The sequence below is a fragment of the Astyanax mexicanus genome, chromosome 19, assembly GCF_023375975.1.
Source record: "Astyanax mexicanus isolate ESR-SI-001 chromosome 19, AstMex3_surface, whole genome shotgun sequence".
Lineage (NCBI taxonomy): Eukaryota > Metazoa > Chordata > Actinopteri > Characiformes > Acestrorhamphidae > Astyanax > Astyanax mexicanus.
Window position 1 is genome coordinate 12613496 of NC_064426.1, and position 27066 is coordinate 12640561.

Sequence of the window (27066 nt, forward strand, 5' to 3'; positions counted from 1 at the left end):
AATAAAATACAAGACCCATTTCTCCCGTCAAATATTGGACAGATCAACAAATCAAAAAGAAAAAAGAGCAGTTATATCTGTAAATAACCTATATGAATAATTCGCCAGAATTCCTTTAAAGATCAAAAAATCACAAAATGCATTTTAAATAGAAATGTGTGTCTTTGCATTATAATGTAAAACATTTTTAATCACTGAGTAAGTTAAGTTAAGCAAATTAAGTAATATAATACAGGAAATTGACAAATCCTGCACCTAACAGGATCTACTACTCACTCAACTAACAACAATAGCCAAAACCACCACAATCTGATACTGGCTCGACAAGGATCCAGGATCCAGCCTAACACTATGTTCATGGTCCATTGCCTCAACTGCCAAGTATCCAGACCTACCGAAAATAAGCAATGAACAAACAGAATCCCTCCTTAATCTATGCTCACTTCCTTAACCTATGGCAACAACACACTAACCACAGCACCCTACCTAAGCACAATCACACACAATAAATGGCATTATAAGTTGCGTGAGCAGAACACAGCAACCACTACCATCTGATACTGGCTCGACAAGAATCCAGAAGCATAGCGAACTATGTTCATGGTCCGTGCCTCAACTGCCAAGTACTCAGACGTCTGCAAAAATTCATGAGACAAATTACTACAAGAACAGCAGGACCACACCAATCCCCTTCATCCAAACTCTAAACACCAACTTCAGTGCAAGCTCTTCTCAGGGGTCATCAGGTAGGCACCTTCCTTCGTCAGTGTTTCGCTGAATTAGGCCCACGACACCTCCAGAAGGCTCAACAGTGAAGTCTGGCGTCCCAGACCCACCCCCCTCCAAGCCTGCTGTTGAAGCACAAACTCATTCCCTTCCCCACGTAGCCTCAGCCCTTCTGAACCACAACCACTGACTAGATCTTTCAGCTACATCTGACAACTCCTTCACTACTGTCCTCAGCACACGACCTCTAATTCCGAATTCAGACAGCAGTCTTGTGGCAGACTTCGCTACAAAGCCTCTAGTACCTACCCCCACCGGTCTAATATATGCTTGCCACCCACGCTCTCTTACCTCAGCCACCAAGTCTGTATACTTCAGCCTTTTCCTTTCATAAGCTCCATCTACCTCGTCTTCAAACGGAACAGTCAACTCTATAAAATACACTATCCGCTTACTTTCAGAGTACAACACTACATCCAGCCTCAAGGTTGTAACCAGAATGCACTCCGGGAACTGCAGTTTACTACCTGCATCCACTAATAACTTCCAATCTCGTGCATTAGCCCACTTACCAGCAGTTTTCAAGCACTGTGCTGTTTCTCCACTATGCTGCCCCTCACGCACAAACTGGATTACCCTACTGCAACCTACCACGGGCATGTTATTAACTTCTAACCGTTTCTTATCAAGTGCACCTACAAGAGATCTAAGTACCTGATTATGCCTCCATGTGTAACGCCCCTGGGATAGACTCACCTTACATGCCGACAAAATGTGCTTCAGCGTGCCACTTCCTGCACATAGCTTACAACTTGGATCCTCACCCACCCACTGAGCAAGGTTTTGTGGCGTTGGCAGAACATCATATGTAGCTCCCAAAAGATACTTTATACGACCTGTATCCAATCCCTATAACTCTCGCCAGGTGATTTTCCGCTTCTCTACACTTTCCCATCTCATCCACTGCCCCTGTTTACTCTGCCCTGCTGCTTTTGCTCTCCTTGCTTCCTCCTCCTGCTCATGAATAAACCCTGTAACCATGCGCCTTTTCTCTGGTGATGTGGCCTTGCCGAATGCTTTCCACGAATCACCTAAACCTAATCCTGCCCTCCCATTTTGCACCTGCCCCACAACATCCCTGTGCTCCAGTGCCCTCCTTGCGGCTTGAGTTGCTACTCGAGCATTCCACTTTCTCCCAGACCTAGTCACTGGTGCTGTTGCTTTAACCAGCCCGTCTTTTGACCCTAACAACTGCATCTCACGTCCTACCTTAGCACATTTGAACTCCTCAACCAAGCTCATCAACGGCAGTTCCAGCATCCCCCTCCCACACCACGCCACACTACTGAGGCAACGCGGCACCCCCAACCATGTCCTTATTGCCTTGTTCATAACCCTTTCTAACCTCTCAAGCTCAGAAATCGGAATATCATAAACTGTTATTGGCCACCTTAGACGAGGCAACAAACCAAACTGCAGACACCACAATTTTAATTTACCTGGCAGAAAAGACTTATCAATTCTATTAATAGCCTCCACCATTTCCGTCCTCAACCCTTCCACCTGCTCTTTATCATTCAGTGCTGCAGTACACCACCTACCTAAACTCTTAACTGACTTTTCCAATATAGATGGTATGACTTCTCCCTCCATCATAAACCTTTCTTGTATCAACTTCCCTTTAACGATTGATACACTCCTAGACTTGCTCGGTTTAACTTTCATCCTAGCCAGCCTAAGATTATCATTTAACTTCCCTAATAGTCGTCGGGTACATGGCACCGTGGTCGTTAACGTTGTCATATCGTCCATAAATGCCCTAACTGGTGGGAGCCGGGTGCCATCATGCAGCCTCTTCCCGCCTACAACCCACTTAGAAGCCCTAATAATTACCTCCATTGCCATCGTAAACGCTAGCGGTGAAATTGTACACCCTGCCATTATACCTATTTCCAGTCATTGCCAAGACGTGACACACTCCCCTACACTAAAGCAAAACTGTATGTCTTCAAAATAGGCTTTAACTAACCTTGAAATCTCTTCTGGAACCCTAAAAAATTTGAATGCCTTCCACAACAATGCATGCGGTACTGAACCAAAAGCATTAGCCAGATCTAAAAACACCACATGTAGATCCTTTTTCTCTGCTCTTGCTGTTTGAATCTGATGTCAAATCATACTATTATGCTCTATGCAACCAGAAAAACCTGAAATTCCTGCCTTTTGTACAGACGTATCAATGAACTTATTTCTTTTCAGAAGAAACATGCAACCACACTAAAGAAAATCTTACCCTCCACATTCAACAAGCTTATGGGACGAAACTGATCAATAGCCACAGAATCCTTTTCTTTTGGGATAAGAACACCACCTGCTCTGTGCCACTCCTTTGGAATAATCCCCTCCTTCCACACTACAGCCATTAGTTTCCATAGAAACTTCAAAACATCTGGTGCACTTTTATATAATCTATATTGAACCCCATTTGGCCCTGGGGCAGAACCTGCCTTTGCAGCCTTTACCACCTCCTGAACCTCACTCCACCTAGGGGGGTTAACATCCATCTTCCACTCTACATCACCTAGCAGCGGCATGTCTGCTGGTAGGTCCAGGTCACTAGACCTTTCCTTCTCTGTGTAAACTTTCTGAAAGTGCTCCTCCAACTCCCTCTTTCCCACCTTTAGATTTCCTGATTTCTCCTTACTAAACAGACTCTTAACAAACCTAAATGGATCTCTAAAGAACTCTATCCTAGCTCGCTCCTTCTTCTTCCTCCTTTTCCTCATAGCCTCTGCTCTCCGCAATTTCACCAACTTACTTTTCAACTCCTCCTGCAATACCTCAATGCCCTCTCTTTCTGCCTCATTCCCCTCTTCCACTTCTTTCTGAGTGACCTTGATTCCTTAACCATTTTTTCTATTTCTACCTGCCGCCTTGATTTAACTACATCTTGACCCTTTACGTTCCTCTGCACAACACCAAATCTTGCCATTCCATAATCATAAATAACTTTACCTAGCCTGTTCAATTTACTCTCTGCTGTTCCCTTCAAACCCTCCAACATACCTTTCAAATCATCATTAATACTCCTCCATGCCATCTTGTCTCCTGTGCCTGGCCATTTAACTTTGGATCTTTGACCGATTCCTTTCTCCCTACCCATCTGCTTTCCCTTAGCCTTTGACCTATCAACACCTCCTTCATCCTCCACTCCTTCGGTGCTTGAGTTAGCCTCCCTAGTATCAAAGGTATTGATATCCTGCGGACTGTGGCACGTAACCTGCTGCTGGACTTCAGCTGACTGACTCAAACAATTCTGTTCAAAGTATTGTTCAATGCGGGGCCCCTGCACTCCTTCACTCAAGCACCTCATCTTTCCTTGGTGTATCCTCAGCCCTCTCACAAGCAAGTGTATTTTTTGTTGTTAGATTGAGATATTGGAATTGAAATAATGTCTACTATTAGCTAATAAGTGCAACCCTGTCACACTGAGAAGAACAAGAGGTGCCTGGATCCAGGAATAATGCTTGTAAATTGTTTTGGAATGTTTGTATCATTTACAGGACAGTCAGAAAAAAATATAAAAGCTTAAAGCTTCTTTTTATTGATTTTTCATTTTTATCCCCGAAAACACGTGCAACACACAGAGGCAAGGTATAAAAACATCGAACACAAGATCAAAACCATGCAGACAGCCCAATATATATATATATATATACTAACTGCCAATCAGCAGTCTCTTTCAGGATAACGAAAGCAATAGCTTCTAAACAGAGTCAGGTTGTAGCTGCTTTAGCATGATGTAGTCTTGCAGTGGCCAAATCCAGCATAAGAATGTCAACAGCTGCCATTAGATTCAAGATTCAAAGAGTTTATTGTCATGTGCACAGTAAGAAACAAGTTTCCTCGTACAATGAAATTCTTTCTTTGCTCCTCACCAAGTATGCCTCTTAAACATAAAAGTAGAAAATATACAATAAAGAAAGAAATAAACTTACTAAATATAAATATTTAATTGGTGTTAATTTACATCCAGAATGGAAATATATACATAAAAACAGTTAAGTGTTATGGATATTATTTACAAATCCGTATGTTATCTACAGCAGTGGAATATGAAAAAAGTGCAAAAAATTCAGTAGTGCAATTATAAAATTGCAGTAAAGTGATCATGTGCCTCTGAGAAATGTCCTTGACATGTAAATGTGTAGAGAGTAATGTGCAGGGTTATTTCTGAGGTAGGTTCAGGAGTCTGGTAGCAGTGGGGAAGAACCTGTTCTTTAGCCTGGTGGTTTTTCATTTCACACTACTATACTTCCGGCCTGAAGGCAGAAGAGTCAACAGTCCATGCTGGGGGTGGGTAGAGGATGCAGCTCTCCTGAGGACTCTATCGTGGTAGATGTTCTGCAGAGAGGGCAGTAGAGTCCTGATGATCTTCTCTGCAGTCTTTACCACTCTCTGCAGGCGTGTACGGTTCATCACAGTAGTGTTGCCGTACCACACGGTGATACAGTTGGTCAAAAGGCTCTCAATGACACAGCTGTAGAGGTTGCAGAGTATCTTGGGAGACATCCCGAACTTCCTCCGCCTCCTCAGGAAGTACAGATGTTTGTCCTTATGGGAAGCGACACAGTCATAGGTGAACAGGGTGTAGAGGATAGGGCTGAGGACGCATCCCTGTGGGGTGCCTGTGTAGGTGGTGATACTGGCTGAAGTCCTTTCTCCAATCCTGACAGACTGAGGCCTGCCAGTCAGAAAATCCAACAGCCAGCTGCAAAGGGTGGGGTGCAGGCCGAGTACAGACAGTTTGTTTGTGAGTTTGTGGTGAATGACCGTGTAAAAACAGAACTGTAGTCCGCAAAGAGCATCCTGATGTAGAAGTCTTTGTTTTCCAGGTGGGAGAGGGAGTTGTTGAGGGCAGCAGCGATAGTGTCCGAGGTGGACCTGTTGGGACAGTAGGCGTACAGCAGGGGGTCCAGAGTGTCCGGTATGCTGCACTGGACGTGAGCATCCGCGTGTCCTGCCTGATCATGACAGCAAATCAAATTTCAAATTGTAATTTTAAATGGACAGTGTGCTTCTATTAGCTTAGTGCTAAAACAAGAAGGTCTCACAGGAGGGTTAGCAGAAATTAACAATATCATACAGGACTTTCCTCCAATTTTGGTGTATGGCCAACACCAGGGGTCTCAAAGTAGCGGCCCGCGGGCCACATGCGGCCCGCGACGCGGTTTCATACGGCCCCTCACGGGTTAACAAAATAAACATACATCTGGCCCGCAATTCAATTTAATTATTTATGCTTTATTATGTTCGTTTTCATATTTTATCTTAACTTGTATTTTGGTGTGTGTGTGTGTGTGGTTTTTGTTTTTTTTTTTGCTTACGCTGCGTTGCCTGCTTTAGTAGTCTTCAGTAGCCTTCAACAGTCTAACCTTGCAGCCGTGGTGTGTCCACTAAACTCCGTAGTTATAAACATCATGAGTTTAGCAGCGCGCTAACTGACCTGTTTATAATGTAATCCGAGCAGTGCCTCCGTGACGGCTGCTCTAAACTGCTGCTGTTAGCTGCTTGGGCTGAAAGATGAACTGTAGAGAGCTGTATTATCCGGTTAGTGGGGTTATTTTATTTCATACACAGAAGAACTTACAAATTTTTAAAAACGCTCCAGACTGGCTCAGCTGAGCCCTGTAGCCCGTGGCTGGGCTGCAGCTCTGACTAAGCAAACACTGCGGGCTTGTGGTGCTGCAGCTGCAGCTCCGACTAGTGGTTGGATGAGGAACTGCTAAATCTGAGGAAATGCTAAATCTGTCACAGCTCACAATTTTTGATTTTATATTTATTAAGCCTTATTTCAGTATCAAACGTTTTGATCAAAGTTAATATAACTTATAAATTAAAAGGATTTATGTTAATAGAGCAACAAGCAACCATTTTTCCATGCAACTGTAATATTTGATTGAATAAATAGTATATTTAGAGTTATTTAACATTAAGGAGTAATTACATTCATTTTGTATTACATCTGGTTACATTTTCTTATATTTATAAGTTACATCTGGCCCTCAGAGGACAGCCAATATGCCAATGTGGCCCTCGGCAAAAATGAGTTTGAGACCCCTGGCCAACACTGAAAGCTTAGGATTGTGCAGCATGGATAATTCTTATTTATGGTTTTTCAAAACAGTTGTTGTGTTCATAGAATCATATTTTGTTAGAACAAGCTCTCTTTTAGGGTTCAAAATATTTTTATTTATACCAATATCAGACTTGGAGACAATAAAACAAAACAAACAAAAAACACCAGCACTCTGATTCAAGCAAAAATGTCCAAATCTAACTTCTAAAAAGCTATTTTTTTAATATTAATGTGCATACCTCAAGCAGTCAAATACAGTGGTGAAATTCAGAATGTGAAAGGACAACTTTGGATAATGAAAGGACCTAATTTCACACATTTGGCAGAGAAGGCTTTAATAATTAGCAACACTCTCAACCCCAGGGATTTCCTCAGGACCCCTTTGGGGGTTACAACACCCTGATTAAGAATCTCTGTAGCAGAGCATAAAGCACATATCATGCACATATGATAAGTTTTTTAATATTTACTATTTAATGAAAAACAAATGTAGAAGTTAATGGCAACAACATGTCTCACATGTCTCTGCAACTAATTCACATAAAGCAAATATGGTCAGAGGTTCACCAATCACCTGTCTAGGTATAGAATATATCTGCTAAACTCTGCTGTGCAGTGGCTTTAAAGAAGGAGAGTAGAGGACTGAGTTGTTAATAACGCTGATTTATAATGAAGGTTTAGTTTCAGTTTCTAATAAAAAGGTACCTCAAACAGACACATCAGACAATTCTTTGTACATAAAGGGCCAGTTTTCCAGACTGGGAATAGTCTTAATCCAGGGTTTTACATCATTCTGAATAAGAAATCTTGTTCATGAAACTGGCCCAAAATGGTTATGTGCTGGTTACAGAGAAAAGTTATGTTAACAAGGAATAGTTGTGCATCTTCTTACACTTAACGGGATAAAACCTTTATTTGTCATTGTGGCAGGGGTTAACATGAGAGTAAGCACTGAACTCTCCCAGCTCCTGATGTACATCTTCATCAGCCCTGGGTAATCCTGTGTTTGTGAGAGGCAGTGTTGGGTAAAGGCTGTTTGTATGGTATGGTATGTTAGTGTGTGCCTCCAGAGTGAGCAGATGAGGGATGACAGGAACATCCAGGGTACTCTGTGGTGCAGGTGTGTTGAATGGGGTTGGAGACACAACATGAATTGAAACACCGGGCTGATCGTGTTGATCAGAGTCATCAACAAATTCTGTCAACTGTGACCCAACTGCAAGAGAAATGAATCATGTTATTAAAGACAGTCATGCAAAACTAAGATATAATGTATTATATAAATTAAGGAATTTAGAAAATGCTCTTAAGCCAGGCGGACACTGTGCGATTTTAGCCCGATTTTAAGCCCGATCTGGTCGGATGCGACTGAATTTCATGATCGGGCCGAATTTTAGCTTGATCGTGCGTCGTTTGTCGTGCAGTGTGAGAGGGGAAGCGATGTCCGATTAATTGCCCATACGAGCTGCGAATGAGCAGTCGGACGCGACCAGGGATTTCTGACATGCCAGAAATTTTGGTCTCTTGTCTCAGTGTGAGCTGTTTTGCTGGCCGATTTCTTAACGTCACGACCTGTTTTCCCAAAAATCTGCACAGTAACTATATATAATTATTAGTCATATTTATTTCTGTCAGATATAAGGATTTATATTTATGTTCGGTACACAGACTTATAGCTTAATATAGCAGACACAGGCATTCTGCTGTTTAAGAATTTCAACAGATGCTTATTCTCAGTCAATAGCTGGAGTTTTTGAAAAGAAAAATTAAAAGAGAAAATATCTTTGACAAACATAAATTTATTTTATTTCACTTTGCTATTATATCTGAAAAATAAAGCACATTGTCAGCCTCTGATGCTGCCCGTCAATTATATAAAACTTAAAACATGCACAGAAATATAAAGCTATATTTTATTATTCGTTTCTTTTCGCCAGGGCAAATTTATTAAAATTATAAATATGTTAATTTATTAATTAAAATCTCGTCCAGTGCTCCAGAATATTAGCCACGCAAAGCCAGCTTAGCCCAGCGCGTGGCATTGCGCACGGCATTGCGCGCAGAATAACCTCTGTCTTCTAAAATAAACGTTTTAATAAATAAGGTCGGAGAAGTGTAGTAAAATTAGTGCTATTAAACTTACTAAAGCTAATAAATGTACTGATAATTAATCAAGATAAATCAGAAAAAATGCGCTGCGCCTCTCTCTCGCTCTCTTTCGCAGCGCGGAGCTGAATTCAGAGCGAGGCTACAGAAACTCAGTTCAGTTGAATAAAAATAAGTAAGGGCCTGTAAGTACAAGCAAAGGACCTGTAAGTAAATATTGTCAAATATAAAGAATAGTTTGAGGTTTTGGTGAGCTGTTTTCATGATTTGAAACTGGAACTAACTGAAACTTTGATTAATCTGCAGAAAGCCTGGGTTATTTTAAACGAATTTTTAATGAGTTTATATTTTATATTTTTTATTTATTCATTTTAATTATTTTTCTTCTTTTATTAATCAAATCATTAAATATATATCTTCATAAGATATACATTTTTTACCTTTTATGTCAATTTTTATGATCTTTTTAAAAGGTCCTATTTTTCCTTTTTTACGTATATATTTTATTCGTCTATAATAAATGTCAGTTTTTATTTCTATTTTTTATATATTTTTTAAATCCCTTTTAAACTGTTAATGCTCAGCGGCACTGTAAATGAGGGTCCCTATTCAGTGTGAATAACTGATTGCTTGTTTAATATTCAGTGTTTCAAAACCAGTTTTTACATAAACAATAAACAGAATAAAAAATAAAATTATTTTATTTTATTTAAGCTGCTGGTGTTTCTTTCGCAGCCTGACGCGCAGTCATTTTTCTATGCGCTCTCCTTCTGTAAAACGGACAACCCGTAGAGTCCACGTCGCCTCAGCCACCTGCGAGTCCATGTACGTCTCTTCCGTGGACTACAGCGCACAACAGGGCACAAATAAGTAAAGCTAAGCGCTTTCTTTTGCAAGGCGTTGTGTTGAAGCGAGAGTTTGTACGCAAAGAAAGCTCCGCCTACAGGCTGCGTTTAGACGTGCAGTGTAAGCTCCCCCGTCGCAGCAGGTCAGTCGGACCGTACAGTGTGTGCAGATGAATCGCAGGCGTTGTTCATACACGACAAACGATTCAAACGTGCAGTTTGAGCTCTCCAGAACGCATCCGATTAAAAAAATCGCACAGTGTCCGCCTGGCTTTATCCGAAACACTGATGGATAACCAATCGAAACTTTGAATAAAAAAGTCCCACGTTTCTTAATTTCTGTTGATATTTTCATGAATAAAAAGAATAAAGATTATAATTAGGGGATCCTTTGCAAACATGTAAGGTTCTTTAATAGGTTTATTTTATTTTTTATTAGTTAAATGATTATGTGCTGGCTTGTTGCCTATGAAATCAGTTGTACTTGTATAGGAGATAATGATTTTAGCTTTAATGAAAAACAAAAAGTAATTACTGAACTGAATAATATTTTTTTCACATTACAGTACATCGAGAGTATAATGAATAGACTGTATATAGCTGGACAGAGCATCGTCTCTCAAAAGTGAAGCCACCACAGGTCGGGCGCCCCCTGCTGTTCGGCTGCAGAAAGCTGTGTAACTCCACCCATCTCCATAGGTTTCAATGGCAAAACAGACAACTTTCAATCAGGTTTTTTTCTAATATACTGTAATTCTACCTCCTTTATTTAAATCAGGGGTCTCAAACTCGCGGCCCGCGGGACGATAGTTTGTGGCCCCGCCTTAATATGAAAGTTTAATGTTAGCGCGGCCCGCGAGTTTGAATTTGTGATTATATGCACGCGGCGCATGCGCAATTCCCGCGGCTGCTCCCGCTTCACGCGCTGTCTGAACCCGGAAGTTGCTGTTCCACAGGACAGAAAAAGAAGCAGAAAAGACTCATCGGCTCAACTTCAACGCGACAGCGACACCAAGTGGAATTATATATATTATACAGCCCCAAACATGTCTTTTTCAAAGCCTGCAGTGAAGAGAAAGAATAATAAAAAAATAAAAAATAATATATAAATATAAATTATATAAATATAAAATATATAAAAAATAAAAAATCTGAATAATAATAATTACATTTCTCTAGTCAGCAACTATATGTGGTTTCTTCAGTGTTATTCTTCTTATTCTTCTTCTTATTATTATTATAATTATTATTATAATTATTATTTTCATTTAATTTATTTTTTACTGATTTTTATTTTTTTCTTATGAATTGTTAATTTATTTTTTCATCTTATTTTGTGTTAAAAAATAAAGACATTTGATAACATTGGAATGTTTTTGTAAGAGCTTTTCTTTTGGAAAACCTGATGCGGCCCAGCCTCACCCAGACTCTACCTCCAGCGGCCCCCGGGTAAATTGAGTTTGAGACCCCTGATTTAAATGCAACAGCTAGCGTAACCTCAGCTTATATTGTCAAATTTTTATATCCCCACAAAATTAGTCTTTTTCGAATTTTTAAAAACGTTATTCAGTTCTATTAAAAAAAGGTGTGGTTATTGTAAAAGAGCTGGTTATGGGTGGGACCAATAACAGACCATCAGCTCCGCTCCGCGCTGCAGTCTGTGACGCGAGGCAGCCCTCAGGGGCGGGGTTATTTAAATGAGTAGGCTGTCTCTCCACAGTCTTTCGCCCTCCTCTGGTCTCTACTGCGCAGACTCAGGTTTCAGGATCGGCAACATGGAGGAAGATTTTGGCTTTATTTTCATTGAATGAATGGGAACGGCGACACGGCATCCATCTTTTTTTACAGTCTCTGGTAAATTGTAATATGCATTAAAAATACAAACAACAACATTTCAATTATCTTGTGGTTGCTCAAAATGTGTGCCACATATTCGTCACCACGTCAAATATTTATAAAAAGATATAAAAAAAAAAAATAAAGCAAAAAATTTCTTCAGCTCTACTGTTGCTCAACTGCATGTGTAAAAATAACTCAAGCTCCCTGTCATGTCCTTATCCTGTCCCTTGTCACGATGGCCGCTCCTGTTGCCACTCCTGCTCCAGTGTTAGCGGCTCCTGTTGCCACTCCTGCTCCAGTTTTAGCGGCTCCTGTTGCCGCTCCTGCTCCAGTGTTAGCGGCTACTGTTGCCACTCCTACTCCAGTGTTAGCGGCTACTGTTGCCGCTCCTGCTCCAGTGTTAGCGGCTACTGTTGCCACTCCTACTCCAGTGTTAGCGGCTCCTGTTGCCACTCCTACTCCAGTGTTAGCGGCTACTGTTGCCACTCCTACTCCAGTGTTAGCGCCTACTGTTGCCACTCCTACTCCAGTGTTAGCGGCTCCTGTTGCCACTCCTACTCCAGTGTTAGCGGCTACTGTTGCCACTCCTACTCCAGTGTTAGCGGCTACTGTTGCCACTCCTGCTCCAGTGTTAACGGCTCCTGTTGCCACTCCTACTCCAGTGTTAGCGGCTCCTGTTGCCACTCCTGCTCCAGTGTTAGCGGCTCCTGTTGCCGCTCCTGCTCCAGTGTTAGCGGCTCCTGTTGCCGCTCCTGCTCCAGTGTTAACGGCTCCTGTTGCCACTCCTACTCCAGTGTTAGCGGCTCCTGTTGCCACTGCTGCTCCAGTGTTAGCGGCTACTGTTGCCGCTCCTACTCCAGTCTTAGCGGCTCCTGTTGCCACTCCTGCTCCAGTGTTAGCGGCTACTGTTGCCGCTCCAACTCCAGTGTTAGCGGCTACTGTTGCCGCTCCTGCTCCAGTGTTACCGGCTACTGTTGCCGCTCCTACTCCAGTGTTAGCGGCTCCTGTTGCCACTGCTGCTCCAGTGTTAGCGGCTCCTGTTGCCGCTCCTGCTCCAGTGTTAGCGGCTACTGTTGCCACTCCTACTCCAGTGTTAGCGGCTCCTGTTGCCACTCCTACTCCACTGTTAGCGGCTACTGTTGCCGCTCCTGCTCCAGTGTTAGCGGCTACTGTTGCCGCTCCTGCTCCAGTGTTAGCGGCTCCTGTTGCCACTCCTACTCCAGTGTTAGCGGCTCCTGTTGCCGCTCCTGCTCCAGTGTTAGCGGCTCCTGTTGCCGCTCCTGCTCCAGTGTTAGCGCCTACTGTTGCCACTCCTACTCCAGTGTTAGCGGCTCCTGTTGCCACTCCTGCTCCAGTGTTATCGGCTACTGTTGCCACTCCTACTCCAGTGTTAGCGGCTCCTGTTGCCGCTCCTGCTCCAGTGTTAGCGGCTACTGTTGCCACTCCTACGGCTACTGTTGCCACTCCTACTCCAGTGTTAGCGGCTACTGTTGCCGCTCCTGCTCCAGTGTTAGCGGCTACTGTTGCCACTCATACTCCAGTGTTAGCGGATCCTGTTGCCACTCCTGCTCCAGTGTTATCGGCTACTGTTGCCACTCCTGCTCCAGTGTTAGCGGCTCCTGTTGCCGCTCCTGCTCCAGTGTTAGCGGCTACTGTTGCCACTCCTGCTCCAGTGATGCCGGCTCCTTTTGCCGCTCCTGCTCCAGTGATGCCTGATCCAGTGATGCCTGCTACTGTTGCCACTCCAGCTTCAGTGATGCCGGCTCCTGTTGCCGCTCCTGCTCCAGTGATGCCTGCTCCTGTTGCCGCTCCAGCTTCAGTGATGCCTGCTCTTGTTGCCGCTCCAGCTTCAGTGATAGTGACTCCTGTTGCTGCTCCTTCTACAGTGTTTGCAGCTCCTGTTGCTGCTCCTGCTCCAGTAATAGTGACTCCTGTTGCCGCACCTGCTCCAGTGTTAGCGGTTACTGTTGCCACTCTTACTCCAGTGTTAGCGGCTCCTGTTGCCACTCCTGCTCCAGTGTTATCGGCTACTGTTGCCACTCCTACTCCAGTGTTAGCGGCTCCTGTTGCCGCTCCTGCTCCAGTGTTAGCGGCTCCTGTTGCCGCTCCTGCTCCAGTGTTAGCGGCTATTGTTACCACTCCTACTCCAGTGTTAGCGGCTCCTGTTGCCACTCCTGCTCCAGTGTTAGCGGCTACTGTTGCCGCTCCTGCTCCAGTGTTAGCGGCTACTGTTGCCACTCCTACTCCAGTGTTAGCGGCTCCTGTTGCCGCTCCTGCTCCAGTGATGCCGGCTCCTTTTGCCGCTCCTGCTCCAGTGATGCCTGATCCAGTGATGCCTGCTACTGTTGCCACTCCAGCTTCAGTGATGCCGGCTCCTGTTGCCGCTCCTGCTCCAGTGATGCCTGCTCCTGTTGCCGCTCCAGCTTCAGTGATGCCGGCTCCTGTTGCCGCTCCAGCTTCAGTGTTGCCTGCTCTTGTTGCCGCTCCAGCTTCAGTGATAGTGACTCCTGTTGCTGCTCCTTCGACAGTGTTTGCAGCTCCTGTTGCTGCTCCTGCTCCAGTAATAGTGACTCCTGTTGCCGCACCTGCTCCAGTGTTAGCGGTTACTGTTGCCACTCCTGCTCCAGTGTTAGCGGTTACTGTTGCCGCTCCTGCTCCAGTGTTAGCAGTTACTGTTGCCACTCCTGCTCCAGTGTTAGCGGCTATTTGAGTGTTATCGGCTCTTGTTGCCACTAATGCTCCAGAGATAGTGGCTACTGTAGCCAATCCTGATCTAGTGATAGCGACTACTGTTGCCGCTCCTGCTCCAGTGTTAGCGGCTCCTGTTGCCACTCCTACTCCAATGTTAGCAGCCGCTGTAAAGCTCCAGTGATAGCAGCTCTGGTTACCACTTCTGCTCCAGTATTAGAGGCTCCTAATGCCACTCCTAGCTCCTGCTTCAGCTTCTGCTCCAGTGTTAGCGACTCCTGTTGCCACTCCTGCTCCAGTGTTAGCGGCTACTGTTGCCACTCCTGCTCCAGTGTTAGCGGCTACTGTTGCCGCTCCTGCTCCAGTGTTAGCGGCTACTGTTGCCCTTTCTTCTCCACTGACAGAGGCTCCTTTTGCCGCTCTTGCTGCAGTGTTAGTGGATGCTGTTACAGCTTCTGTTGCCACTCCTATTTCAGTGTTAGCGGCTCCTGTTGCGGCTCCTGCTCCTGTGTTAGCGGCTCCTGTTGTCAATCATGCTCCAGTGATCGTGGCTACTGTTACTGCTCCTGCTCCAGTTTTAGCTGCTCCTGTTGCCGCTCCTGTTCTTTTGGTAGTTACTTCTGTTTCTGCTGCTGCTTCTGTGATATCGGCTCCTGTTGCAGCTCCTGCTCCAGTGACACCGGCTCCTGTTGCCGCTCCTGCTACACTGATAGCAGCTCCTGTTGCTGCTCTTCCTGCAGTGTTAGTGGCTCCTGTTACAGCTCCTGTTGCCATTCCTACTCCAATGTTAGAGGCTCTGTTGCCGCTCTTGCTCCCGTGTTAGCGGTTCCTGTTGCCACTCCTGCTCCAGTGATAGTGGCTACTGGTGCCACTCCTGCTCTAGTTTTAACGGCTACCGTTGATGGTCCTCTTCCAGTGATAGCGGCCACTGTTGCCACTAACACTGCTAACACTGCTCCAGTGTTAGCGGCTCCTGTTGCCACCCCTGCTCCAGTGATAGTGGCTACTGTTGCCACTCCTGCTCCAGTTATAGTTAGTTCTGTTTCTGCTCCTGCTCCAGTGATATCGACTCCTGTTGTCGCTCCTGCTCCAGTGTTAGCGGCTCCTGTTGCCACTCCTACTCCAATGTTAGCAGCCGCTGTAAAGCTCCAGTGATAGCAGCTCTGGTTACCACTTCTGCTCCAGTATTAGAGGCTCCTATTGCCACTCCTAGCTCCTGCTTCAGCTTCTGCTCCAGTGTTAGCGACTCCTGTTGCCACTCCTGCTCCAGTGTTAGTGGCTACTGTTGCCACTCCTGCTACAGTGTTAGCGGCTACTGTTGCTGCTCCTGCTCCAGTGTTAGCGGCTACTGTTGCCGTTTCTGCTCCACTGACAGAGGCTCCTGTTGCCGCTCTTGCTGCAGTGTTAGTGGATGCTGTTACAGCTCCTATTGCCACTCCTATTTCAGTGTTAGCGGCTCCTGTTGCGGCTCCTGCTCCCGTGTTAGCGGCTCCTGTTGTCAATCATGCTCCAGTGATCGTGGCTACTGTTACTGCTCCTGCTCCAGTTTTAGCTGCTCCTGTTGCCGCTCCTGTTCTTTTGGTAGTTACTTCTGTTTCTGCTGCTGCTTCTGTGATATCGGCTCCTGTTGCAGCTCCTGCTCCAGTGACAGCGGCTCCTGTTGCCGCTCCTGCTACACTGATAGCAGCTCCTGTTGCTGCTCTTCCTGCAGTGTTAGTGGCTCCTGTTACAGCTCCTGTTGCCATTCCTACTCCAATGTTAGAGGCTCTGTTGCCGCTCCTGCTCCCGTGTTAGCGGTTCCTGTTGCCACTCCTGCTCCAGTGATAGTGGCTACTGGTGCCACTCCTGCTCTAGTTTTAACAGCTACTGTTGATGGTCCTCTTCCAGTGATAGCGGCCACTGTTGCCACTAACGCTGCTAACACTGCTCCAGTGATAGTGGCTACTGTTGCCACTCCTGCTCCAGTTATAGTTAGTTCTGTTTCTGCTCCTGCTCCAGTGAAATCGACTCCTGTTGTCGCTCTTGCTCCAGTGAAAGCAGCTGCTGTTGCCGCTCCTGCTCTAGTGTTAGCAGATCCTGTTGCCGCTCCTGCTCAAGTTTTAACAGCTACTTTTGCCGCTCCTGCTCCATTGTTAGTGGCTACTGTTACCGCTTCTGGTCCAGTGTTAACGGCTACTTTTGCCGCTCCTGCTCCAGTGTTAGTGGCTACGGTTGCCTCTTCTGGTCCAGCGTTGGCGGCTGCTTTTGCCGCTTCTGCTTCAGTGATAGCGGCTCCTTTTGCCACTCCTGCTCCAGTTTTAATGGCTACTGGGGCCACTCCTTCTCCTGTGATAGCGGCTACTGTTGCCGCTCCTGCTCCAGTGATGGTTTCCTGTTTCTGTTCCTGCTCCAGTGATAGCGGCAACTGTTGCCAGTCCTACTCCAGTTTTAATGGCTACTGGGGCCACTTCTGCTCCTGTGATAGCGGCTACTGTTGCCGCTCCTGATCCAGTGATAGCGGCTCCTTTTGCCACTCCTGCTCCAGTGATGGTTACCTCTGTTTCTATTCCTGCTCCAGTGATATCGGCTCCTGTTGCCGCTCTTGCTCCAGTGAAAGCAGCTGCTGTTTCTACTCCTGCTCCAGTGTTAGTGGCTCCTGTTGCCGCTCCTGCTCAAGTTTTAGCAGCTACTGTTGCTGCTCCTGCTCCAATGTTAACAGCCGCTGTTACAGCTCCTGCTCCAGTGTTAGTAGCTCCGGTTACCACTTCTGCTCTAGTGTTAGCGGCTCCTATTGCCACTCCTGCCCCAGTGTTAGCGGCTACTGTTGCCACTCCTACTCCAGTGTTAGCGGCTCCATTTGCCACTCCTGCTTCACTTGCTGCAGTGTTAGTGGCTCCTGTTACAGCTCCTGTTGCCACTCCTACTCCAGTGTTAGCGGCTCCAGTTGCCGCTCCTGCTCCCGTGTTAGCGGCTCCTGTTGCCACTAATGCTCCAGTGATTGTGGCCACTGTTGCTGCTTGCTGCAGTTTTAGCGGCTCCTGTTGCCGCTTCTGCTCTTTTGGTAGTTACTTCTGTTTCTGTTGCTGCTCCTGTGATATCGGCTCCTGTTGCCGATCCTGCTCCAGTAATAGCGATTCCTGATGCCGCTTCTGCTTCAGTGACAGCGACTCCTTTTGCCACTCCTGCTTCACTTGCTGCAGTGTTAGTGGCTCCTGTTGCAGCTCCTGTTGCCACTCCTATTCCAGTGTTAGCGGCTCCTGTTGTCACTCATGCTCCAGTGATCGTGGCTACTGTTGCCGCTCCTGCTCCAGTTTTAGCTGCTCCTGTTGCCGCTCCTGCTCCAGTGATATCGGCTCCCCTCCTGCTTCAGTGATAGTGGCACCCATTTCCACTCCTGCTCCAGTGATAGTAGCTCACGTTGCCACTCCTGCTCCAGTAATAGCCAATACTGTTGCTGCTCCTGCTTTATTTATACAGGCTCCAGTAACTGCTCCAGTGATAGTGACTCCTGTTGCCACTGCTGCTCCAGTGATAGCCAATACTGTTGCTGCTCCTGCTTCAGTTATAGCGACTCCAGTTGCTGCTCCTGCTCCTGTGCAGTGTTGGGAGTAACGGCGTTAAAACTAACGCCGTTACTAACGCCGTTACTTTTTTTCAGTAACGAGTAATCTAACTAATTACTATGACTGTAACTATAACGCCGTTACCATTTCCGACACCCCGTTACTGCATGTTACTTTAGCCGCTCTATGAACTTTTTTTTTTTAACTTCGCTTTGCCCTGGTTAACCCCTCCTTTTTCCGGTGAACTTGAGCTTCTGGCCGCTGTGCCTGTGGTTTGGCGTGGTGAAGTGAGGCACAATTGTGACGATTTGCGTGCTCTAATTAATTCAGTGATTGCCGTGGTCAGGCCAAGTTCTGATTTAAGGACGTTAAGCTCTTTTTAGCTGCTCCGGTTTTTGTGGTGCTGCTGCTTTCTCTTTTAGAGCTTAGATTCTCTGCCCGAACCCGACCTGACCCGAGGACCGACCCGAAATCAGGCTCCTATTTTTATTTTATAAAAAGCTCGGGTGTGATAATCACAATGTTGCTAAGTAACCAATTATTATTGTTCACTAAAGCTAACGAAATAGCGAAAACTGAAAGTGAAATAACATTTGTGTTAACTGAATTGGTAATTGTGTTAACTAAAAACGGTAATTAAAAGGAAAAAACACAACTATCTCGAACTGTATTTTGTGTTTATAAAACTAACTAAAACGAACTGAAATTACTGATAGAATACCCTAATTTTCGTGTTTAATTTATTTATAAGCGCTGTTGTACAGCGGAGGTGTACAGCGGGCGGTGTTGTGCAGAGCGCGCGGCACCGCGTGGTCCGTGGCGTTAGTTCTTGTGTAAAGCGCTCGCGCTAGCCACAAAATACGAAAATCCTGTGAGTAACTCATACCAGAAATCTCTCTCTCTCTTTCTCTCTCTCACGTTTATTAGATTGATCTCTCTGATGAGATGTGTGAAAACTAATAAAAACTAGCAAGCCCACCCTAAAAACTTACTTAACAGAAAAATAAAAACAAAATAAAATTAAACTATAATAAAAATGAAAAATGTAATCACGTAACTCTGGGCGCACGTGAACGCCTCCGCGTTTGACTTGCAGCACTGTGTTTAGCTGTTCTTAAAAATCATTTAAATTAAATAATAGTTCTATACTTTTATGTTACAGTGTAAATTAACATAATTCTGATTATATTTCGCTCATTTAATCAGACCGAAAACAAAACGGATCGGGTCGGGCTCGGGCTCATAATGACAGTTCATGGTTCGGGTTGGGTCGGGCTCGGGCAGAACGTACACGTTTTGGGCCGATCTAAGCTCTATTCTCTTTTGGTGAAACTGTTATATTAATACCATTTTAGCGGTCATAAGATTGTTGTTTTTGTCCATTATTTTGTTTTGTTTATATATACATATTTCCTTTGAGTGTGGCTTGGTTTGTTTAATTTCATCCCAAGACACGTTCTTACGTTTTTTCCGTTTTTTTCAGTATTACAAATTTTAGTAATTTTTCTTTGGTTGTGTGGAGAATTTCGTTTTATTTTTTTGAAATTTGTTAGATTATATTTTTGTCAACATTTTGGGTTTATTTTCGTTTGTTATTTTTCTAATAGTAAATGCATAATTGATTTCCTTTTTTTTGACGGGCGAATAATAAAAAGTAACGCGATAGTTACTTTTACTGGTAACTAATTACTTTTATAGTCTAGTAACTCCGTTAGTAACTCAGTTACTTTTTTGGAGAAGTAACGAATAACTATAACTAATTACTTTTTCAAAGTAACGTGCCCAACACTGCTCCTGTGATAGCAGCTCCTGTTGCCACTCCTTCTCCAGTGATAGTTGCTTCTGTTTCCGCTCCTGCTGCAGTGACATGGGTTCCTGTTGCCGCTCCTGCTTCAGTGATATCGGCTTCTGTTTCTGCTCCTGCTCCACTGTTAGCAGCCCCTGTTGCTGCTTCTGCTCCAGTGATATTGGCTTCCTTTGCTGCTTCTGCTCCAGTGATAATAGCTCCTGTTGTAGAGCTTAGATTCTCTGCCCGAACCCGACCTGGTTTGTGGCTCCACCTGCATAACCATACAATTGAGTTCTCTTGCTGTTACCTCTCTGGTGCACCTGTTGTTACTTACATTTGCACCAAAGAAGCTAAAGCAGATTGATATACCTCATTTTTAACTGACTTTGTGTGACTGTGATGAAGTGTTTTTGAGCACTGTATACTGTTTATAGTGCACCACATGATTCCTTATAATTTTACTGGTTATTATACTGAATGTCTTGAGTATGTTTCACTCTTTCACACTTTAGATAATGTGGCGCCCCTAAGACGTGAAATAATGAGAAAAATGTTGTGCTGTGGAATTATGATCATATCTGTGCTGTAAAACATTTACATTTACATTTACATTTATGGTATTTAGCAGACGCCCTTATCCAGAGCGACTTACAACAGTGCTTCAAAGTTACTTAAGATATCCAAAGCTAGTTTGTAGACTAGGATCAAGAGATACATAGAGCTTAATCATGTTAAGAACCCTAGGAACCTTTTTTTTATTTTATTTTATTTTTTTTATTATTATTATTAGTTTAGGAACTCTTTGAAAAGATGTGTCTTCAGTCGACGTTTGAAGACCGTGAGTGACTCTGCTGTTCTGACATCCAGTGGAAGTTCATTCCACCACCTTGGTGCCAGCACAGAGAAGAGTCTGGATGTCTGTTTTCTGTGTGTTTTGAGTGATGGAGGTTCGAGCCGAGCCGTACTGGAAGCTCTAAGAGCTCTTGGTGCAGATCTGGCTTTGACCATCGCCATCAGGTATGAAGGTGCTGGTCCGTTTTTTGCCTTGTAGGCCAGCGTCAGGGTTTTGAATCGGATGCGGGCGGCAACAGGAAGCCAGTGGAGGGAACGCAGCAAAGGAGTCACATGACTGAACTTCGGAAGATTGAAGACGAGTCGTGCTGCCGCGTTCTGAATTAACTGTAGTGGTTTGGTGGCTCGCAGTGGAAGACCAGCCAGTAGAGAGTTGCAGTAGTCAAGTCTTGAGATGACAAGAGACTGCACAAGCACCTGAGTGGCATCCTGAGACAGAAACGGTCGAATTCTTCGGATGTTGTAAAGGAGAAATCTGCATGACCGAGTCAGATTTGCAATATGGCTCGAGAACGATAACTGGTCATCCATTACTACACCGAGGCTTCTTGCTTCTGCCGATGGAGTGACCAGTGAGTTCTCGAAAGAGATGGAGAGATTGTTGTGAGGGCTTGTAGTTCCTGGGATGAACAGAAGGTCAGTCATGCTGGGGTTGAGTTTTAGGTGATGAGAACTCATCCACATCGAGACATCATTGAGACATGCTGAGATGCGGGATGAAACCCGAGTGTCGGAAGGAGGAAATGAAAGGATTAGTTGGGTGTCATCAGCATAGCAGTGGTATGAGAATCCATGAGAAGATATTATTTCACCCAGAGAGCGAGTATAGAGTGAGAAAAGAAGAGGACCAAGCACCGAGCCTTGTGGAACCCCAGTGGAGAGTCTGCATGGAGCAGATGTTGCCCCTTGCCAAGTTACCTGGTAGGAACGGTCCTCCAGGTACGATGCAAACCACTGCCATGCAGAGCCAGTGATTCCAAGGCTGGTGAGGATGGAAAGGAGAATGCTGTGGTTGACCGTGTCGAAAGCAGCAGAGAGATCAAGCAGAATCAGAACAGATGACAGGTTAGTAGCTTTTGCTGCATGAAGCTTCTCTGTAACTGCAATGAGGGCAGTTTCAGTAGAATGTGCAGGTTTGAAGCCAGACTGGTTTGGATCCTGAAGATTGTTCTGAGTGAGAAAGAGAGAAAGTTGGTTGTAGACAGCACGCTCAAGGACTTTGGAAAGGAAAGAGAGGAGAGAAACTGGCCTGTAGTTGCCAACGTCCAAGCTGTCTAGAGTTGGTTTCTTCAAGATAGGAACCACTCTGGCAGTCTTAAAAGTTGATGGAACATGACCAGATGATAGAGAGGTGTTAATGATGTGAGTGATGAACGGAAGGAGGTCAGGAGCAATTGTCTGAAAGAGGGAAGATGGTAAAGGGTCAAGTGGGCAAGTGGTTGGATTGTTAGAATGTAGAAGATGAAGGATTTCATCTGTGGAAAGCAGAGAGAATTGAGACAGAGAGGTAGAATGTGGAAGATAGAGCTTGGTGGGAAGGGTAGAGGCAGGAGGAAAGGATTGGCGGATATTTGCTACTTTCTCCTCAAAGGAGTTGACAAAATCATCCGGGGAGAGGGTTGTGGGAGGTTGAGGAGTGGGAGGGTTTAGAAGAGATGAGAAGATGGTGAAGAGTTTGCGAGGGTCAGATGCTGATTCTTCCAGTTTCCTTTTGTAGAAAGAGGATTTTGCAGCAGTTACCTCTGTTGAAAATCGGGATAGGAGAGATTGGTAAGAGCAGAGGTCTGAGTATTGTTGAGATTTTTTCCACTTCCTCTCGGCTAGCCTTAGCTCTCTACGGTTGTTGCGTAGAACATCCGACAGCCATGGGGTGGCTGGAGAGGATTTTGCTGGCCTTGAAGTAAGAGGAGAGAGAGTGTTGATGGAAGAGGTGATAGATGAGAGGAAGGTGTTGGTAGCTGTTTCCAGAGGGAGGGAAGAGAAGGAGTCAGGATTCGGAAGAGTGGTCAAGATAGTTGAGGCAAGAGAGGAGGGAGATATAGCACGAAGATTGCGATGAGTAGTGGAAGTTGAAGAGGTTGTGTTTGTAGGAAGAGCAGGAAGAGAGAGAGTGAAGGATAGGAAGTGATGGTCAGAGAAATCCAGAGGAGTCACAGGACAAGTTCAAAACGCCAATGACTTGGCTAAACTTAAAAAAAATCTGATCAGCCTTATTGCATAACAAGCAGTACTGAGGCAGATATTTGTTTGACCGAATGCACCAAAAATGTTGTGTTTACTATTCAGTACAATTTCTATTCTACAATCCAGACACAGTGATCTAGTGTAACTAGAGAAGAGGTAGGAATCATTTTTCCTTATATAACACATGACGATAATTACACACATTTTATTCAAAAAATCTATCTTACTTAAATAATATTACTTAAAGAAATGTTACTAAAAATTATCAATCCTATTTGAAGTACACAGTCTTCTTTCAGTGTTATCTAGACTGCCTTCAAATTGGAGCTTGGATGTATCACCATTTGCAGATAGATGTAAGTGCTTCTTGGCAGAATGGGACTTTTCCCCTGCTCTAATAGACACAGGGATATCTTGGCCATATAAGTGAATTTATGCCCTAACCTGGGGAGATTTCTCCCCTGCCAGCTGGGACACTGAGAATGTTGGAGTTGGCTATTATTTTGCTTATTGCTTGTTGATTTGGAGCATCTTTAGATTTGAGAAATGCAAATGTTTGTTATAAACTTTTTTTTTCAAAGTGGTTGTACTCAAGCAGTTAAAATCACTCCAGCAGTAGAGAAAGCAATGTGCTAAGAAATGCCACTGTAACTTCAATGAACCCTTCACAAATGAATTATGTCAGCCTAATGAATAGACATTAATTAGAATAATTTAAAAATAAGCAGGTTAAAAACACAGTTTAATAAATCTGGTCTAAGTCATAAGATAACCTCTGCTCTCCTGATGTGCCCAGAACTTTTCCACCGTTTTAGCGATGTCACGATTTTCCTCCCGGAGTTCCTTTTGCCATTGTCTCAACTCTTGCACATCTGGACGCACACGAATCTACATACATAAAAAAAAAAAAAAAAAAACACATTGGTAACACAACCAAATGAATATGGAATTTTGCCATGAGATGAGATGCCACCAAGTTTTATTGCCTAGTCTCAAGGAGTAAAAACACTTGTGTAATAAACAAGATAGTAGGTAATAAACAAGTAATGTTATGAGGCAGCAAAAACAGCATTGCAGTTAGGACGTATGGAACAGTATTACAGTTTTTAACGTTTAAACACATTTAAAACAAATTTGGCTCAAGTTCCCAAAACTCTAAACAGAAATTCAAAAAGTTTAAAGTTTAGTACTTTGTCAAAAGACCACAAATATATAGCAAAATTAAACACTGCACTCAAACCTATGTTTTTGCTTCTTAAACCTGATTCCTTTCAGCAAAAATAATACACATCACATTGTATACTCTCTATATCTCTTACAGATAATCATATAAAGAGTGATACAATACACTGAAATACCATTAGCAAAGGTTTTCATGTATTTTGGCTTCATGAGGCCATGTTAAATACAGTGCCAGACATACCTCCAATTGAGTGTTTTTCATTATTTTAAGATATTTTGCATTATATATTAATACTAAAGAAAAACACGTGGAATTATTCAGTACACAATTAAAACTGAATATGTTTTATATTATAAATTCATCAAAGTAGCACGTCTTGCTTAGATGTCAGCTTTGCACATCTTGCCATTTTCTCAGTCAGCTTTATGAGGTAGAATCACGCCTTGAATGGCCTTCAGTTAATACAAGTAATTAACTCTTGATGTTACTGCTGTTATGTGTTTGAGGGCATCAGTTGGAAAGGTGTGTAGAGGTAGAGTTGGTATACAGTGAAATTTAGGCAAACCATTACACACATTTCAACATATATAAAACCTACTCAAATATATTCAATAATTTATAAAATCTTACTTTCATCACAATGTTTCAGATCATATTGCTTTATATGATCTGACGAACCAGTTACACACAGCTGTGTTCAATCTAAAATATCTTTCAAATTCCTATTTCTAATGGTAACCAGATTTTATTTTATTAACAGATATGGAAACAGTAAAATACATAAATACATAAGACCAACACTGCACACAAGACCAGTACTGACATTGACAGAAATGTTTATTCCTTTTCACATTGCAACAGCAATCAATCCATTCAAGGATGTATACATTTTTGGCCCTGAATTACAGAAAATATTTTAAATTTTCAGTATATAAATAAAGTGTTTTGTTGGAGAGTAAAATAAAGCACGAATTACAGTTTTTTATCCAATCGCTAACAAAAATGACTAACATAGCACAATTATTTAAGCTAATACACAGAGAGGATAACCTCTTCTCAAGGCTCCAACATTCTAAACACTTCTTTCACACATTTTGCAGTTCAAAAAGGCACTTTGTAAATGCACTTAAAGTTCTCTTCAATATGGTCCTTTATTGTTTTCCTGGTACACCAAAGTTGCACGTTTTCATATTAGCTCATATTTGGTTTCCTCTTCCACTCCCTTGATGGCTTCCGCAGCCTTCTAAGCCTCCTATTGCTCTAACTTTTACTCTTATAAAATGTGAATTTGTGCACCTTCGGCGTAGCCTATGCGTAACCTGCGCACATCAGCGTACCCTATACTGTAGCTCGATGCGCACCTCCCCAAAAATGTAACAATGTGCCGCATTACACAGACAGTAGCATCTGTGATAGGCTCGCAGTGAATTCCTGCATTCCTTCCCATACCTTCCTGTCTTTGTGGTTTAAACTGTGATGCAAAACCGTAAACGCACCCCACTGCGTAGGTATATACACCAGTGTATAAACCACCTTTTCTTTTGAGCTTTTACTGAACCCTTCCACCTACCCTGAGCTTCACTCTTGCTCTTATGGCCGGATCAGACTACACAAATTTAGCCAGAGTTTGACCCGATTTTGTCGGCGCCGACAAATTGACGTGGGCGAAGATTGGTCGGTGACTAACATGTAGTGTTGCCAGTCCCCCGAGTATGACACGAAACGAAGATAACTGCTTAATCTGACATAGTGAACATCATGAGGGACAAAAATGTTGTGTATTCTGAACTTGGCATTACTCTGTGCTTTACTCTGAGCTCTTACTCTAACCCTGAGCTTTACTCTTGCTTTACTAACACAAACTCAACCAGCAATCCACCCATTTCTCCTCTGCTTTACATTCATACCCAGTTCTCTAATGTCTCCTTTCCTTGCTTCCATTGTAAAACTGGGTCTGTTATATAAGTGGTGCTATGACGAGGAGGGGAATGTGCTGATGGTTAATTCAGTGGGTGTCAGCAAATAGCTACAGTCAACAACAGAAACTGGAGAAACCATACACATGGAAATGAGGGGTGAGGATAAGTGGGAAAGAAATGTAATAGTGTGTTGGATTGAGGCGGGGGAGGGTGAGGGCGTTGGTGATGGAATGATATTTGTTTTTAATGGTCTATGTTCAGTTTTTGTCGCAACTGATTTTTATTCTGTTTTTTTTCCCTTTTTGTTCTTTATGGTAATAATAATAGAAAAAAAAACCTCCTGAATTAAAAATTAACATTTTTAGCATTGTTACGGTCTATAGTGTGTCTGTCCAGCCATGTAAAATGACAGTTTTAAAAGTAGTACCATATTTTTGTACTATTAGGCGCACTTAAAATCCTTTCATTTTTCCAAAATGTAGTATGCCTTATAATCCGGTGCACCTTATGTATGAATTCTACCTGTGCTTGCTCTGTTCAGTGGTGAACATTATTGGCTTGTAGCCTGCTGCTAATGCCGGCTAGCACTGCTGAAGCAGTTTAAGCATTAACCTCTTATCGGGGTAAGTGCTAACTCTTTTGCTGTTCAGAAGCGAGTATATCGGACTGTCTCCTGTGGTTTAACCTGTTAAAAATAAGCTACGTGGGACGAATCGCAAGTTAATATCGTCTGGCTTACCAGAACTCTCAGGATCCTCAATGTAGCGTTTAGACACTAATGCTAATGCTGCTGCACCCAACCTTCGTGAAAATTTGAAGATCAAAGCCTACTGTAAATAAACAGAAGCGCTTTACTCACCCAAATAAACAGTTTCCAGGAGAGAAATCTGTTTAGATCAAACTCCAGCACTCATTTGAATTTGAAAGAAAACATATATATATATATATATATATATATATATATATATTTTTTTTTTTTGTTTACTTAGCAAAGCTTTAAGTTACCCCGTCAGAATATGGGTAAAATACAGACATATAAAAAGTACAACAATATTATCTACCTCATTTAATTAGAGACATTACAGAGTACTAGGAGTAACTCTGGCCTGTGGAAAAGTAGTTCTTTCCACTGTCTACCTATTCCTCAAGAGGTTTTCCATAGCATAATCTGAAAAGTACACCTTGATGAGTGTGTGTCCGTCATCTGTAATAATTAATAATACAATAAAAATGTGAGACATTATGCCATCATCA

At 43.5% G+C, this 27066-nt stretch overlaps 1 protein-coding gene across 3 annotated transcripts in view; it reads right to left on the bottom strand.

Annotated features, from left to right (window-relative positions):
• Positions 1-4357: 4357 nt before the first annotated feature.
• iqck (IQ motif containing K) overlaps positions 4358-27066 on the bottom strand; it is a 48702-nt gene continuing 25993 nt past the window's right edge. The window contains exons 8-9 of one of the 3 annotated variants that reach the window (XM_022667951.2): positions 23484-23598; positions 4358-5750 (exon numbers count right to left, since the gene is read on the bottom strand). In XM_022667951.2, the coding sequence (XP_022523672.1) occupies positions 5023-5750; positions 23484-23598 (843 nt within the window). In that variant the 3' untranslated portion in view covers positions 4358-5022. Of the gene's footprint in view, positions 5751-7512; positions 8082-23483; positions 23599-27066 lie in introns of those variants that run through there. The other 2 variants (XM_022667950.2, XM_022667952.2) reach the window with 2 other exon arrangements.